The sequence below is a fragment of the Garra rufa genome, chromosome 22, assembly GCF_049309525.1.
Source record: "Garra rufa chromosome 22, GarRuf1.0, whole genome shotgun sequence".
Lineage (NCBI taxonomy): Eukaryota > Metazoa > Chordata > Actinopteri > Cypriniformes > Cyprinidae > Garra > Garra rufa.
Genome location: NC_133382.1, coordinates 5,206,341 through 5,222,214, shown reverse-complemented (window position 1 = coordinate 5,222,214; position 15,874 = coordinate 5,206,341). Strand labels below are relative to the sequence as shown.

The 15,874-nt window shown below is 33.2% G+C and overlaps 2 protein-coding genes across 2 annotated transcripts in view; one reads left to right on the top strand and one right to left on the bottom strand.

Moving 5' to 3' along the window:
- gas7b (growth arrest-specific 7b) overlaps positions 1-10,091 on the top strand; it is a 68,306-nt gene extending 58,215 nt beyond the window's left edge. Inside the window, exons 11-14 of the mRNA XM_073828253.1 lie at positions 443-566; positions 5,548-5,627; positions 7,732-7,830; positions 7,919-10,091. Coding sequence (XP_073684354.1) covers positions 443-566; positions 5,548-5,627; positions 7,732-7,830; positions 7,919-8,032 — 417 coding nt within the window. The 3' untranslated portion in view covers positions 8,033-10,091. The remainder of the gene's footprint in view (positions 1-442; positions 567-5,547; positions 5,628-7,731; positions 7,831-7,918) is intronic.
- Positions 10,092-10,238: 147 nt separating this feature from the next.
- LOC141298318 (uncharacterized) overlaps positions 10,239-15,874 on the bottom strand; it is an 81,930-nt gene continuing 76,294 nt past the window's right edge. Inside the window, exons 23-25 of the mRNA XM_073828822.1 lie at positions 13,696-13,896; positions 11,080-11,226; positions 10,239-10,986 (exon numbers count right to left, since the gene is read on the bottom strand). Coding sequence (XP_073684923.1) covers positions 10,837-10,986; positions 11,080-11,226; positions 13,696-13,896 — 498 coding nt within the window. The 3' untranslated portion in view covers positions 10,239-10,836. The remainder of the gene's footprint in view (positions 10,987-11,079; positions 11,227-13,695; positions 13,897-15,874) is intronic.

The following is a 15,874-nucleotide window of genomic DNA, read 5'->3' as shown; positions in this document are numbered from 1 at the left end:
ATAATAATAATAATATTTTTAAACAGCAAATCAGAACATTAGAAGGATTTCTAATTAAGAAGGGTCATGTGACTGGAGTAATGATGGTAAAAATTCAGATGAATTGAAATTCATGAAATCACAGAAATAAATTACATTTTAAAATATATACAAATACAAATATAAACTGTTTTTGCTGTACTTTGAATAAAACAATAAAATGAGGGTTGGAAACAAAATGGTTATTATTAGTGTTCATTTTATCATCAGAAATGAAAAAGTAAATATATATCTAATCTTAGAAGATCTTTAATCATCCACATCACTGTACAATGTGAGCTCTGATTTATTCAGGACCATCTGGATCTCAACATGCAACAGCAGATGCTTCGGATCCAGCTCTAGATGACATATGAATACAACCCATCATGCTCATCTCTCATATTCTCACGTTCTTCCTCAGGCACGTAAAGCGCTTGCAGATCGGCAGAAGGATCTGGAGGTAAAAACCCAGCAGCTGGAGATCAAACTGAGCAGTAAGATCGAGGAGGACATCAAGAAAGCGCGCAGGAAATCCACACAGGCCGGTCAGTGCAGCTTCATTTTCTTATTATATTTTAGAGCAATCCTGAGCAAAAAACACCCGAGACCTGCAGAGCTAAAGATACTCCACAGATGGATTCAATCCATCAGATGACAAGATAACTCACCAAATTAAACATGCAATGTCATAATACATAATATTAAAATTAATAATAGTCAATGTTCAGTAAGTAGTAAGCGAGTATTCTATTGCAAACACAGAGACATACTTTCTATTAGTTTATTAAACAGCAAACCTGAATGTTTGAGTTTGCTGACATCTAGTGGTACATTATGGTTATTTAAGAAGAAAATTGAAAATAATAATCCATGGGAGAGGATGTGAAATTCTAGTATGATCCAGTTCGGGTGCCCATCAAGCATCACATGCAAAGTTTCTCCTGTTTTTTAAATATTTAAGATTACATTAGCAACATACTACATTTACTACTTGTTGCTAAAAGTGTCGACTTTGTTCTTTAGAAAACTGGAGCAACACTCATCTGCTCACTTTACTCTGTTTATCAGATCCTTTCTGACAGAATAGTCAAATAACTGTCTTTAGGTAGCAGAAAGTAAAACAGAAATAAATAAATCTGCATATAACTGTGAAAATGTCCAAATGTTTACACACGAAAAAACACATTTGGATTTCCATAGAAAATATAAATATTAACAGTCATGTACAATATTTTCCTTCCCTGTGATTTCTTCATATTTTTTAATTTTGCAAATAAAGAGCATTTTAATTGCAATCACAGCAGAAAATCCTGTTATCGTCTCATGAATCATGCATTCATTGCACATTGGACACAGATGAATAAAATATTATACATTATATGATTTATTATCTAGGAGCTAATGAATAGAGTGAAGTGAGATGACGGTTATTTGTTTTAGTTTATTTATATTATCCTTAAAATCATTCGAATATGAACGTTCACACGAAAATTTCACAGTGACTTAAGCTTTTGAACAGTAAGATTTGTAATGTTTTCCAAAGAAGCCTCTTCTGCTCACAGAGATTGCATTTATTTGATCCAAATACAACAAAAACAGTAAAATTGTGAAAAATATTTGTACTATTTAAAATAACTGTTGTCTATTTAAATATATTTTAAAATGTAATTTATTCCTGTGATCAAAGCTAAATTTTCAGGATCATTACTCCAGCCTTCAGTGTCACATGATCCTTTTTTTCCAGATTTTGATGAATAGAAAGATCCAAAGATCAGCATTTATCTGAAATAAAAAGCTTTTGCAACATTAAACACTATACCATTCAAAACCATGAAGTCAGTGTAATTATTTGGGGATGAAATTATAGAAATTAATACTTTAATTTAGCAAGGATGCGTTTTTAAAATTTATCAAAAGTGATGATAAAGACATATGATGTTACAAAAGATTTCTATTTCAGATAAATGCTGTTCTTCCGAACTTTCTATTTATCAAAGAAACCTGAAAAATTATTCTCAGCTGTTTTCAACAACAACAACAATAATAATAATAATAAAAGCAGCAAATCAGAATATTAGAATGATTTCTGAAGGATCATGTTACAGCTTTGAAATCAGGAAGAATTTACTTTTTAAATAGTATATAAATATTTCACAATTTTACTGTTTTTGCTGTACTTTGGATCAAATAAATGCAGGCTTGATGAGCAGAAGAGACTTCTTTAAAAACATCACAACTGTTCGAAAAGGTAGTGTATATATTTGAGCACCTTTTTCAGTGGTATGAAATATTAATCTACTGATATAAATGGATTACTCTTATTTACAAATGATTTTGTGTTATTTACAAGATTATTACTGCAAAAAAAATCAATGTTGGCTAACGTTCATGTGACAAGAAAATTATGAAATGAAATTAAGAAACTGAAATGCCACTGAACAGAATCATAAGCTCATTTGTTCACTTCTGTTTCTCTTCATTCTTCATTCATCAGTTCAACAAAAAATCTGTTGAAACTCTAGATTGAAAGTTCCTCAAAAACCCCAAAACAATACCCGTTCTTGTCTTAGGACAACTTTGATGAAATGTTTTGATTCACTTTTAATGTTGACTACTATATTAATCTTTAAATTTAGAAGTGTTTAAATTAACCTATATTTGCTTTATACAGTGCCCTCCACTAATATTGGCACCCTTAGTAAATATGAGCAAAGGTGACTGTGAAAATAAATCTGCATAGTTTACTCTTTAGATCTTTCATTCGAAAAATTCAAACCTTTCATTGAAGTAAAACCATGGAAAATGAAATACATGTTTTTCTCCAGTTTACATTGACCAAAATTATTGGCACCCGTAGAAATTTGTCTAAGTAAAATATCTCTGAAGTATATTCCCATTAATATTACACTTTTTTTAGCACACCAGTGTGGCTAGGAGGATAAAATTGTCTAGCCATGGCTTTCTGTTCCACAGGATTATAAATATGAGGAACACAAAAGCCAAATTCCCTTAATCATCCATCACAAGAAGAATGTAGTTCTGATGTGCAGAACAAGTTTGTTGAGCTTCACAAAATAGAAAGTGGCTGTAAGAAAAGAGCTAAAGCATTGAAAATCCCCATTCCCACCATCAGCGTAATGATTAAGAAGTTCCAATCAACTAAAGATGTTACAAATCTGCCTAGAAGAGGATGTGTGTCTATATCATCCTAATGCACGATAAGGAGGAGAGTTTGAGTGGCCAAAGACTCTCCAAGGATCACAGTTGGAGAATTGCAGAGAATTGTTGAGTCTTGGGCTCAGAAAACCTCAAATAAAATGATCAAACAGCCCCTACATCAGCACATGTTGTTCCAGAGGGTTTAAAAAAAAACTTCCTTGCTCATCCAAAAACAAAAATCCAGCATATTCACTTGTCAGACATGATTGGAACTTCAAACAGCACTGGCTTCTATGGTCAGATGAAACTAAAAATGAGCTTTTTGGCAGCTAACCCTCCAGATGGTAGATAAAAAATCAAAACCTGACTGCCTCTGTTAGAAATCTTACAATGGGCCATGGCTGCATCTTCCAGCAGGCTGATAATCCAAAACAAACTTCAAAATCAACACAAAATTGTGTCACTGAGCACAGAATGAAGCTTCTACCATGGCCATCCCAGTTCCCTGACCTGAACCCTGTATAGAAACTGAAGAGAAGAAGCACCAACATGAAGCTAGGAAGAGAGAGATTCTGGAGAAACGAGAGAGATTCAATATGAAGGAATGGTCTCTGATCTCTTGTCATGTGTTCTCCAAACTCATTAGATATTGTTGGAGAAAACTCAGAACTGTTATCTTGGGAAAAGGACGTTGCATTAATTGGCTGTAGGGGTGGGCGATATGGTAAAAATATCATATCACGATTTTTTCAAGAAATATCACGATTCACGATTTTATCACGATTCTTTGTCATGTTGGTTTTACTTTTTTACAAGTTGTCTGAGTAGTACAGCCAAGTTAATTTTTCTATTTTAAAACCAAAACCTTACAAGGTAACAAAATATAAAATAAAAAGAATGGCAGATATTTAAGCCAAAGTGGGCGAAGACAAAAAATCTTTGTCATTATTTTCTTTGTTTTTAAAAAATAAGAACAAAGATAAGCTACATGTTACAAATACACGTACTATACAAATAAAACAAACAGTGCTTTAATTTTCAGGTACAGTCCATGTATTTATCAGTAGCATTCAAGAAATTTAATTAACAAATATAAAAATAAAACACTATATACATTATATACATAAATTATACATAGAAGCAACATTTAAAGCAACTGTATTGAAGTTCTTCAGTCAAGAGCAGTGAGTGATTTTCCTTTGTGTTTTGTTTTATTAGTGTATCATCACCCAAAAATGACAATTCTGTCATCATTTACTCACTCTCGCATTTTTTTAAGCATAAAACATGCTGAACATAAAACTTATTTTGAATAATGTGGGTAACCAAGCAGTTGCTGCAGTTACTTCCATATATTTTATTTATTTATTTTAAGTCAGTAGGGACCAGCTACTGTTACCCACATTCTTCAAAATATCTTCGTTTGAGTTAAGCACAAGAAAAAAAAATTAATAGAGATTTAGGACATGTGAGTGACAACATTTTTGGGTGTACTGTCCCTTTAATGACAATCGACAGCATATTTAGCTCTGTCGCAGAGCTGCATGCATCTATACAGACGCGCATCCGTTTTTCTCTTAACTGTTTACTTTCACTTTAGACAACCGACTGTGTTTATATGTAATCCTTGCGTGTTTTTGACAGTATAAGCAAATTAAACGCCAAAGATAGCTCAGTTTAGTAATCAGGTGCTGTCTGACAGGCTTTTAGCGCACGTGCCTCAGGTTTACGCGCTCATGAAACGCATGCCCGAACAGCGCGCGGACCAAATGGCGTTATTTTGACCGGCAAGACTTCAAATAATGAACTTTTGTGATCGCGAATATGAATAAGTGCAGTGTCCCGTGAGTGAATGTACAGTATATTAAGATGGAGGCACACTGTAGCACGATACTACGATATTTATTCAAAAGCAGATCGTGGAGACATTTTAATCGTCCACGATCAAAAATCGTCATATCGCACACCCCTAATTGGCTGCCAATAATAGTGGCCAACGTGAACTAGAGAAAAACGTTTATTTCATAGTGAGATTTCACCCTTAGGTTCTATTGATTTACTTCAATGACAAGTTAGAATTTTGCGATTTTTTTTTTAAAGATTAAAAGTATAAATTATGCAGATTTATTTTCACATTCACCTTGGCTCATATTTACCAAGGGTGCCGATATTAGTGGAGGGCACTGTATGTATAAAAATAAAAGTTTATGTTTAAACACCACCATCATGAGCTGGTGCATGTCTGTGCTTCTGTTCTGACAAACAGGGAAACGTATAAGCCAATGCTAATGTATTAAAATGCTAAATATGAGTTATAGCCATGATTATATACAAGGCCAGCTTTTGTAACTCACTCTGTATCTTCAGGGGATGAACTGATGCGATGTGTCGATCTCTACAATCAGTCCCAGTCCAAATGGTTTGAGGAAATGGTGACCAGCAGTCTGGTGAGTGAATGAACACACTTTCACAAACAGCAATAACAGCTCTGGGTGTACACATATAGAGACAGTTCTTCAGATACCGCCACTTCTGACTGCTTAAACAGCCAAATGAGAGATGGCAATGATGACTTTGAGTTTGTAGGAGAAAATGATGAATAAAGCCTTGGATGTACTAACACAAGTTAGCCTCTAACTATTAACTTTGAACTTACAAACATAAAAAGACGTTGATTTGATGTTTCAATTACAGGTTTGGTAATGACATGTAATAAAGCTACTGAGGTAACAATAAAATAAATAAAGCTGTCGCGATTCGTTGATTGATTTTTAAAAATCCTCGACGTAACCTTAATTTTGCCTGCGTCGAATACCGGAAGTGGCCTTGAAACGCCTTATTAGACTGATTTCCAAAGCTGCATTATATATTAAACCCATTTAAAAAGTATAATTAAGCAGAATTGTGAATTTACAAACGTTACATTCAGTTAAATACATATATTAAATGCAGGTTTAATACATGTGCGTCAGTTATTTACATGCGTGTAGGTTACGTACTTGCGTCTCAGCGGCTCCATTCACACAGAGCCATAGAGAAACGGCTCTGCATTCACAGGAAGGCTTATAATTTACATGGGTAACGTTAGAGCTTCTCAAACTCAATCTTTGCATGTTGGTTTGAGTTTAGGTTTATTAATAATTATAGCATTTATCTGGGAACGCAACGTACGCCATTTCATCAGATTTGTAAGGTAAACCATTTATCGCGATTTCAAAATAAAAGTTTAAACCCTCACTCAGAGTTTACGCGTTTTGATGTCCACATATTCATTCAATAACAGTGGCTATAACAATTCTAAATAGATAGATATGGCCAAATATTAAAGATTAAGTGGACATTTGCCTTTGTTATAATGCGTAATGTAACTTACATTAGCTCTATTGTTTGTAATGCATTATGTATTTCAACAGTTTTGTGCAATAAAACATATGACATATGATTGAAGTAATTATTATTGCCTCATTGCTATTATGTAAGTATTTTTAAGGGGAGACACTGGAAGCCAAAACACTTTTTTTCATGCACCTGTCAAATTTGAGATTTTGGGCTTTTTGGTTTTTCATAAAGTGTTTTTTTCAGACTAGTGGAAAGAAAACATCTAAAAGACAGTGTTAAGTGTTTCTTTAATAGCACTTTATCTATTTGTGTCAATAGATTTCAATTACAATACATATTTTTAAAGGCGGTTTTCGTAAAATGAGTTTTTTCTCCTACACTGAGCCATAAATCTCCTCTTCAGTAGCACTTACACACACCAAACTTTACATTTTTATTACTGTCTATATTCTGAAAGTTTTTACAGAGGGATTTGTTCATATATAATTTGCTTGATTTGATACATTGTATTCCCCCAAAAACTGTAAAAAAATATATATATACAGTTTTCTAGTATTAAAATATTTAAAGTATTTTCTGAATTATGGAGTGACAAAATGAGATTCCCAAAATTCCCTCTGTAAAAACATTTGACTCTAATATGTCAAAAAAATTGAACAAGAATTCATCCAGTGTTTAGATTTTTGTATAAATATTAGCGCATATTTCAGTAAATAATGCCTCATTTGCATACTTACACCTAACACTTTAGAAAACTTGTAATACAAAAAATGTTTTCAGTTACCAATGTAATCAATCAACTGAGTAAGTAAGGTGATAACTATTAGTTAATTTTTTTTACTCTATTCACCTGCAGTGTTTTAATGGTTAAATTAAATTGTTTTAATCAAAAAAGCCTGTCTAATTAATTTTGACCAAATTCTTTTCCATTACTTTTCTGGATTCCATTTTAATTGTTCCATTACATCAGTAGTCAGAAGCATCTTTAATTCATTGACTTTATTTTATTTTTTAAGTTTTTAAGTGAAATTGTTGTTTTTGTGGGAAATTAGTTGTTTAAATTAATCAATATAAAATAGTCGCTAGTGGCAGGCCTAAAAATAAATAACTTTTACCACTCAAGACCAATGCACTCACACTCACATTTTTTTCTCCCGATTTTTAAGTTGCTCAAATAAAACAGAGAAACTCCATACGTCTTGTTTCTGACAGGAGCTGGAGCGTCTGGAGGTGGAGCGCGTGGAGATGATCAGACAGCATCTCTGTCAGTACACCACGCTACGACACGAGACCGACATGTTCAACCAAAGCGTGAGTTCAAAAGCCTCATTCACACTCATTCATACAGTATGGTCTGATGCAGATCATGAGTAACAAAAACCTGGTTTTTGATCTCCAGACCATAGAGCCGGTGGACAAACTGCTGCGGAGCGTTGACCCCAACAGAGATCGAGAGCTGTGGGTCAAAGAACACAAGACGGGCGAGCTGAGACCAGTGGACATGGACATCTGAGACTCGCTTTCATTCCCTCATCCGGCTGCTTTAGAGACGCTGTAATGCAGCACTGGCTGAAGAAAAAGTGCTCTGTGTCGTCTTACTAAGGGTTTGATCTTACAAAAACCCTCTGAGGACTAAACCAGTGGAGAACGAGAATGACTCAAACCGAGCAGACGGGGTTATATACCATGACCTTCCCACAAATCTGTCTGAAAGGAGCACTCGACAGAGGCAAAGACTGTGTGAATACCTGCAGGATTTCACTCAGGAGAACAGACGTGTTTGTCAGTATCTACTGATGCAATCATGCCATTAGGATAACATTGGACAAATGAAGTGCATATATGTGAAATAGTACTAATATATACTGTAAATGCTGCTGCATCAAACTGATTTCAGTTCTGTGACTAATCATAGCTCTCGCCTCTCCTTCAAAGGGACAGTACACACAAAAATGATCATTTACATCATGTTGTTCCAAACATGTATGAGTTTGTTTCTTCTGTTGACCACAAAAGATATTTTGAAGAGTGTTGGTAACCAAACGGTTGACGGTAGCCATTCATTTCCATAGAATACAAAAAAAAAAAACGAATCAAACAGCTGATAGTAGCCATTGACTTTAACAGTATGAAAAAAAGGAAAAACCAACAGTTGACGGTAGCCATTGACTTACATAGTATAAAAAATGGAACCAAAAGTTGATGGTAGCCATTGACTTCCATGGTATGAAAAAAGGGAAGTGAAGAGTTCACGGTAGCCATTGACTTCTGTAGTTTGAAAAAAAAAAATTAAACTAAACAGTTGATGGTAGCCATTGACTTCCATAGTATGGAAAAAATATGGAATTAAACAGTTAATGGTAGCCATTGACTTCCATAGTATGGAAAAAATATGGAATTAAACAGTTAATGGTAGCCATTGACTTCCATAGTATGGAAAAAAATATGGAACCAAACAGTTGACGGTACCTACTGTATTGACTTCCGTAGTAATAAAAAGGGAACCAAACAGTTGATGATAGCCATTGACTTCAATAGTATGAAAAAAAAAAAAAAAAACAGGTGACGGTACCCATTGACTAACATAATATGACAAAAATGGAACCAAACAGGTGACGGTACCCACTGACTTCCATAGTATGGGAAAAATGTGGAACCAAACAGTTGATGGTAGCCATCGACTTCCATGGTATGAAAAAAATGGAACCAAACAGTTGACGGTAGCCATTGACTAACATAATATGACAAAAATGGAACCAAACAGGTGACGGTACCCACTGACTTCCATAGTATGGGAAAAAAATGGAACCAAACAATTGATGGTAGCCATTGACTTCCATAGTATGGAAAAAAAAAATGGAACCAAACAGTTGACGGTAGCCATTGACTAACATAATATGACAAAAATGGAACCAAACAGGTGACGGTACCCACTGACTTCCATAGTATGGGAAAAAAATGGAACCAAACAGTTGACGGTAGCCATTGACTTCCATAGTATGGAAAAAAAATATGGAACCAAACACTTGACGGTAGCCATTGACTTCCATATTATGGAAAACATCTATTGTATCAAACAGTTGATGGTAGTCACTGACTTCCATATTATAAAAAAAAAATGAAACTTAACAGTTGATGGTAGCTATTGACTTCCATAATATGAAAAATAAGTACTATGGAAGTCAGTGGCTACCAACAATTCTTTTCATGTTCAACAGAAGAAAGAAACTCATACAGGTTTGGAATAACTTGAGGATTTTAATGTTTGGGTGAACTATGCCTTTAATGTCGAACCCATGAACCCATTTAACTACATAATGTGATTTATTTCTGAGTTAAATCTGGATATTTAATGAAAGGAAAGAAATATACCTGTCAGGAATTGACAAAAAGAAATGTGAGTTACTTACCATAATGAACTTTGAAAATGAAAGCTGTTTGAGGTGAAAAACTCATTATATATTGATGAAATTACACTTTTGTCGTTAGGAAAAACATGTATGCATCATGCAAGACCAGAAACATGGATTAGCAAGTAAAGAAGGACAGTGTTGATTTGAGTTTATGCAAGATATTATACAAGTAAATGCAAAATCATAAACATATCCATGTTTGGAAGGCAAAAGAAATCTGGTCTTACAGTCCATAGTTTGATATGAGTACAGCTGCCGTGATGGACTCAGGGTTTACATCACTTCATAATGAACAAATGAACACGATCACATGTCAAGATGTTTTATTTTCTGTCTGTTTGTTCAAATATACAGAAGTCTCAAACAGTCATTATTTGGGCCCATTATTCTTTCCCCAAACCATTTGTTATCAACTCAATAGTGAGAGAGCTACAGATAATATATGTAAATGATTCTGCACAATGCTTATTTTTATACCAGATCAATTAACGCTTTTTCTAAATGTTAAAACTGGATTTCATTGTTTTTTTCTAAAGGTACCAGCTTATGCATTACTGATGTTTGCTAGGGATAAGGATTCAAATGAAGAATAACTGCTGAATATCATCCACTCATGATGTTTTCTGTAATATAAATGACATTAAATTTAATGTTGAACTAAATAGGATTTATCGTTTGCACTATTTATGTAGCCGTCATCAATAAATACAAAACTAATGCAAACATGACACTATGCAGCAAGGGGATGATGATTATACTGGACAAACCGTTTTAATCGTTTCTTGATAGTAAAGTCATGCTGATGATGCCAAATGTAATACTGAACATAGATACTTGTTGTAATAAAAAGATTTATATGTTTACAATTATTTTTTAAGACAAAAATGATGACAAATCTCAGATTCTAATCGATCATGAGTTTCTTGATTGAATTCAAGTAGGTGGGAATGAGAGAGCTGATGGACTCGTCGTCATCAGTGACCTTCTCACCTCTGCCCTCTGACCCCACAGAGCTGGGCGACCTCACCAGGCCTGGATAGGGAGTGCTGTAACCCTGTTTCAAACACAAACACACACACACAAGCAGTGTGTTACTGACACCTGCTGTAGACAGATGGCATTAATATTTGTCCTGATGGACACTCACTGATGAGTAGCCTTTGCCGAAGCTGCCTCTGTTCTTGGTCCTGATCTTGGTGAGTGCAGACTCGGCGATGTCAGCCCGCTCTTCTGCGTCGTCCAGCTCATGAACCGTCTTCCTGTACTTGGCCAGATTCACATTCGCCTGCTCCTCCTGTGCATCAACAACAGCATTTCAGAGAAAGTGTGTTTCACTCAATGTTTCACAGTTCCACTTCATTCATTAATGCATTAATTTTCTACAGGTTGTATGTATTTATTTAGCCATAATATGTGAAAATAATACAATATACAATTACATTTAACACAGTACACTTTAATTTATTCATTAAGTGTTACACTATTATATAAATGTCTAATATGCTATTGCATAATTCATAATTAAAGTGTATTCATTATACATTAACTATTTGAAATATGACTAACTTGAAATATGGAAATGCATGGAAGCTCATTTAGCCACATAAGAAACAAAATCATGCTTTGGTAAATCATAATTATTATTATTATATGACACAAAAATGACATTTATATGACGAAAATCATAATTGGCAAAATTAGAATTTCTTAATTATGATTTAAAAGTATGAAAGTTGTTATGAAATAAAAAATCTAAATAATGTCAAACTAAGTCATTAATGGCGTGAGTTATAATTGTTACTAAGACATTTCTATGATTAATAGTCAATTATGACATTCTAAGTCATAAATATGACAAAACATTGAAATTGTTGTATGACAAAACTTATAGTTATGAAATAAATAGTCAAAATGACAGGCTAAATCATATTGATCACATAAATGTCATAATTATGACAAAAACATGTACAGTCAAGTAGTAATGAAATTATTCATACTCCTGGCAAATTCTGACTTAAAGTTACTTTTGTTCAACCAGCAAGTTTTTTTTTTATTATTATTTATTAGAAATGACACAGACGTCTCCCATAAGATAATATGATGATGTACAAGAGGCATCATTGTGGAAAAAATTATTACTCATCTTTTATTTACATTTGAACAAAAAGTGGCATGTTCAAAATTATTCATACCCTTCTCAATAATTGTGTTTAATAAACAGCTGTTCTCAATGAATCCGGGTAATTAGGATGCCTTAGAACAGCTTGGACTATTTGGAATGGTACAGAACTTTGGATTTTCCCATAGACTGTGACAGTTTGCAAAGGGTATGAATAATTTTCAACATGCCACTATTTGTACAAATGTAAATAAAACCTGAGAAATATTTTTTACGCAATGATGCCTCTTGTAAATTGTCTTATTATCTTTTGGGAGAAGCCTGTGTCATCTCCAGTCCAAAAAAAAAAACTTGGTTGAATAAAAGCAGCTTTAAGTCAGAATTTGCCAGGGGTATGAATAATTTCGGGCTTGACTGTATATGTTTAAGTCAGTTCTGACAGTCATAATTATGACATAAAAAGTCAAAATACTAAGTTATAATTACGGGAAAGTCATAGTTATGAAATATAAAGTCAGAATAAAGATATACTAAGTTGTATTTATGTGATAAAAAGTTAGAATTATGACAACAAGGCATTTATGTGAAAAATTATAATGACATCAAATTCTTAGTTGTGACATACTGTAAAGGTTATAGTTATGAAATAAAAACTCACAATAATGAGTCATTATTTGGACAAACGACAAAAAGTCAATGATCAAACGTCAATTATGACATACTTAGTCATAATTATGACAAATGTCAGTTATTATTATTAGACAAAAAGTCTTATGAAAAAAGTTAGCTATTAGACATTAACATTTATGACAAAAAGTAAATATTATGACAGTTATATTAATGAGTAGAAATGTAATAACCATGACAAAGCCAAAACTGACACTGTCATAATTATAACAAATTATGGTTATGACAAAAAGTCAAAAATATGACATGCTAAGTCATTTATATGATGAAGTCATTAAATATTGATGATTTAGTCGAAATTGTGACAGTAATAAAAATGAGACTTTGAAATTTATAGTTGACTTTAATTCATACTTACGAGACTAATTCAGTCAATTAAAATCACAATTATGACACACTAAGACAAAATCTGTCATAATCATAACTTTTAATTCATAATTTTACTATCTTACTATCACTCTCTGTTTAAATTGATAAAATATAGCTTAACTCCCACCAAATTCCTGATATTATCCAGCAAACTAATATGATCTAATCTAATCTGATCGTTCGCTTTTATTTTATAACCGCAAGTGCAGCTTGTTAGCATTCCATTAGCCGGTTCTTGCTTCCATTCACGTTTCTATTCGCGTCTACTACTCACTCTAGCTGGTCATTCGCTTTTATTCTATCAAAATTTCTGACTTATCCTATAATAATGACTTAGTATAACTGTGTTTCACCAAAGCAGGAATTTTATTCTTATAAAAATCCTAAAGTGACATGCTTCTCCAGGCTGGTTTATGCTGATTCATGCTGGTTTGCAGCTGGTCGTTCTGGCTTTGCTTGGCTTTTATGCAGGAACATTCCTGCTCAACCAGAAACCCCATGCTGGTTTGACTGGCAATGAAGCATGTGTGCTTACAGCAGCACTAACCAGCATAACCCACAGCTATGTTAACAGCAGCAGTGTCTTACCGCCTCCTCCACTTGTCTCTTGTAGGCTTTCATCTTCGTCTGGAGTCTCTCCACCAGCTCCTGCATGCGGTGCTGGTTCTTCTGGTCCTCTTCAGACTGGAAGAGCAGCTCCTTCAGACGCCGCTCATTCTTACGTAGGCTCTTCACCGTCTCTGTGTGTCTCTTCTGCTCGCTGTCCAGCTCCAACTCCAGCTCCTTCACCTAAACGTTTACACAGAACAGAGGCCATGTCAAATCACTTTTTTGCTGGATATGGATGAATCTAACATGCAACTCTAACATGGTTTGTGTTTAATATATGAGACATGAATATGTAAACTTCATCTCTAGAGCTGCTCCAAGACTCACTTCAGCAGCTTTAAACCATTTATTTTGAGAAAAACTACCATCAAACACACACTGAAACTCATAGATCTTCACCACAAACAAAAATATTACTATTGCATACTAAAATGCACCTCGCAAAGTAATAATATTCATTTTAGTCAATATTATTTAACCAAGATATTACTCATTCGTGTTTAAATGTATAAACTTCTGATGTGCAGCATTTTATTTGACAAAATAATTCAATAAAATGCAATATTTAGTTTTAAATTGTTATATTTTCACTTGATTACATTTTAAAAATGTAATTGTTAAAGCTTTATTAATTCAAAACACAGCATTTTTACATTCAGTTTGTTTTAAATCATAAAACAGACTCATAAAACACATTAGAAAAAAATCACACTTTGGCCAATCATAATGATTATGATTATATGGCATACAAGTTAAAAGTATGACAGCAGGTCATAATTATGAGATCAAAAGTCCAAATTTAAAAGTTAAAAGTCATAATGTTGTCTTTTTATGTCATAATTATGACTTTATTCATATGACTCAACTTTGAATTTGTCTTATTTTGAGTATTTGTCAACAATCATAATTTTGTCTTAAATTATGTTATCAAATGTGACCCTGGACCACAAAACCAGTCTTAAGTCGCTGGGGTATGTTTGTAGCAATAGCCAAAAATACATTGCATGGGTCAAAATTTTGGATTTTTCTTTTATGCCAAAAATCATTAGGAAATTAAGTAAAGATTTTTTGTAAAATTCCTACTGTAAATATATCAAAATGTAATTTTTGATTAGTAATATGCATTGTTAAGAACCTAATTTGGACAACTTTAAAGGTGATTTTCTCAGTATTTTGAATTTTTTGCACCCTCAGATTCCTGATTTTCAAATAGATGTATCTCGGCCAAATATTGTCCTATCCTAACAAACCATATCAATAGAAAGCTTACCTATTGAGCTTTCATATGATGTATATATCTCAGTTTTGTAAAATTTAACCTTATGACTGGTTTTGTGGTCCAGGGTCACAAATAAATTATTATTTATTTGATAACTTCTGTCATTACGACTTTGTATCTCATAATTATAACTTATATAAATTTTTAATTTTGTCAATTATATTTCTCATATAAATAGTCTTTTAAGTCCTAATTCTGACTTTTTATCTCATGAATTACTTAGTATGTCATTATTTTGACTATTTATTTATTAAAACCTTTTTAATCTTACAGCACAAGTTAGTATGTCAATTTCAGATGTGACCCTGGACCACAAATCCAGTCATAACGGTTTTTATTTTTTTATTTTCATTGATGTATGGTTTGTTAGGAGAGGACAACTATTTGAAAATCTGGAATCTGATTGTTTAAACAAATCTAAATATTGAGAATCACCTTTAGTTGTCCAAATGAAGTTCCTAGCAATGCATATTACTAATCAAAAATTAGGTTTTGATATATTTACAGTAGGAAATTTACAAAATATCTTCATGGAACATGATCTTTACTTAATATCCTAATGATTTTTGGCATAAAAGAAAAGTTTATCATTTTTACACACAATGTATTTTTGGCTATTGCTACAACAACAGAAGTTGTCGAAACATAAAATGGATTCATGGGGCCAAAATTTAAGGAGATGATCACTTCCAGAACAAAAATGTAATAATTTACTCACCCCCTTGTCATCCAAGATGTTCATGTCTTTCTTTCTTCAGTTGTAAAGAAATTATGTTTATTGAGAAAAACATTTGAGGATATTTCTCCAAATAGTGGACTTCTATGGTCCCCCAAGTTTGAACTTCCAAAATGCAGTTTAAAAGCAGCTTCAAATGATCC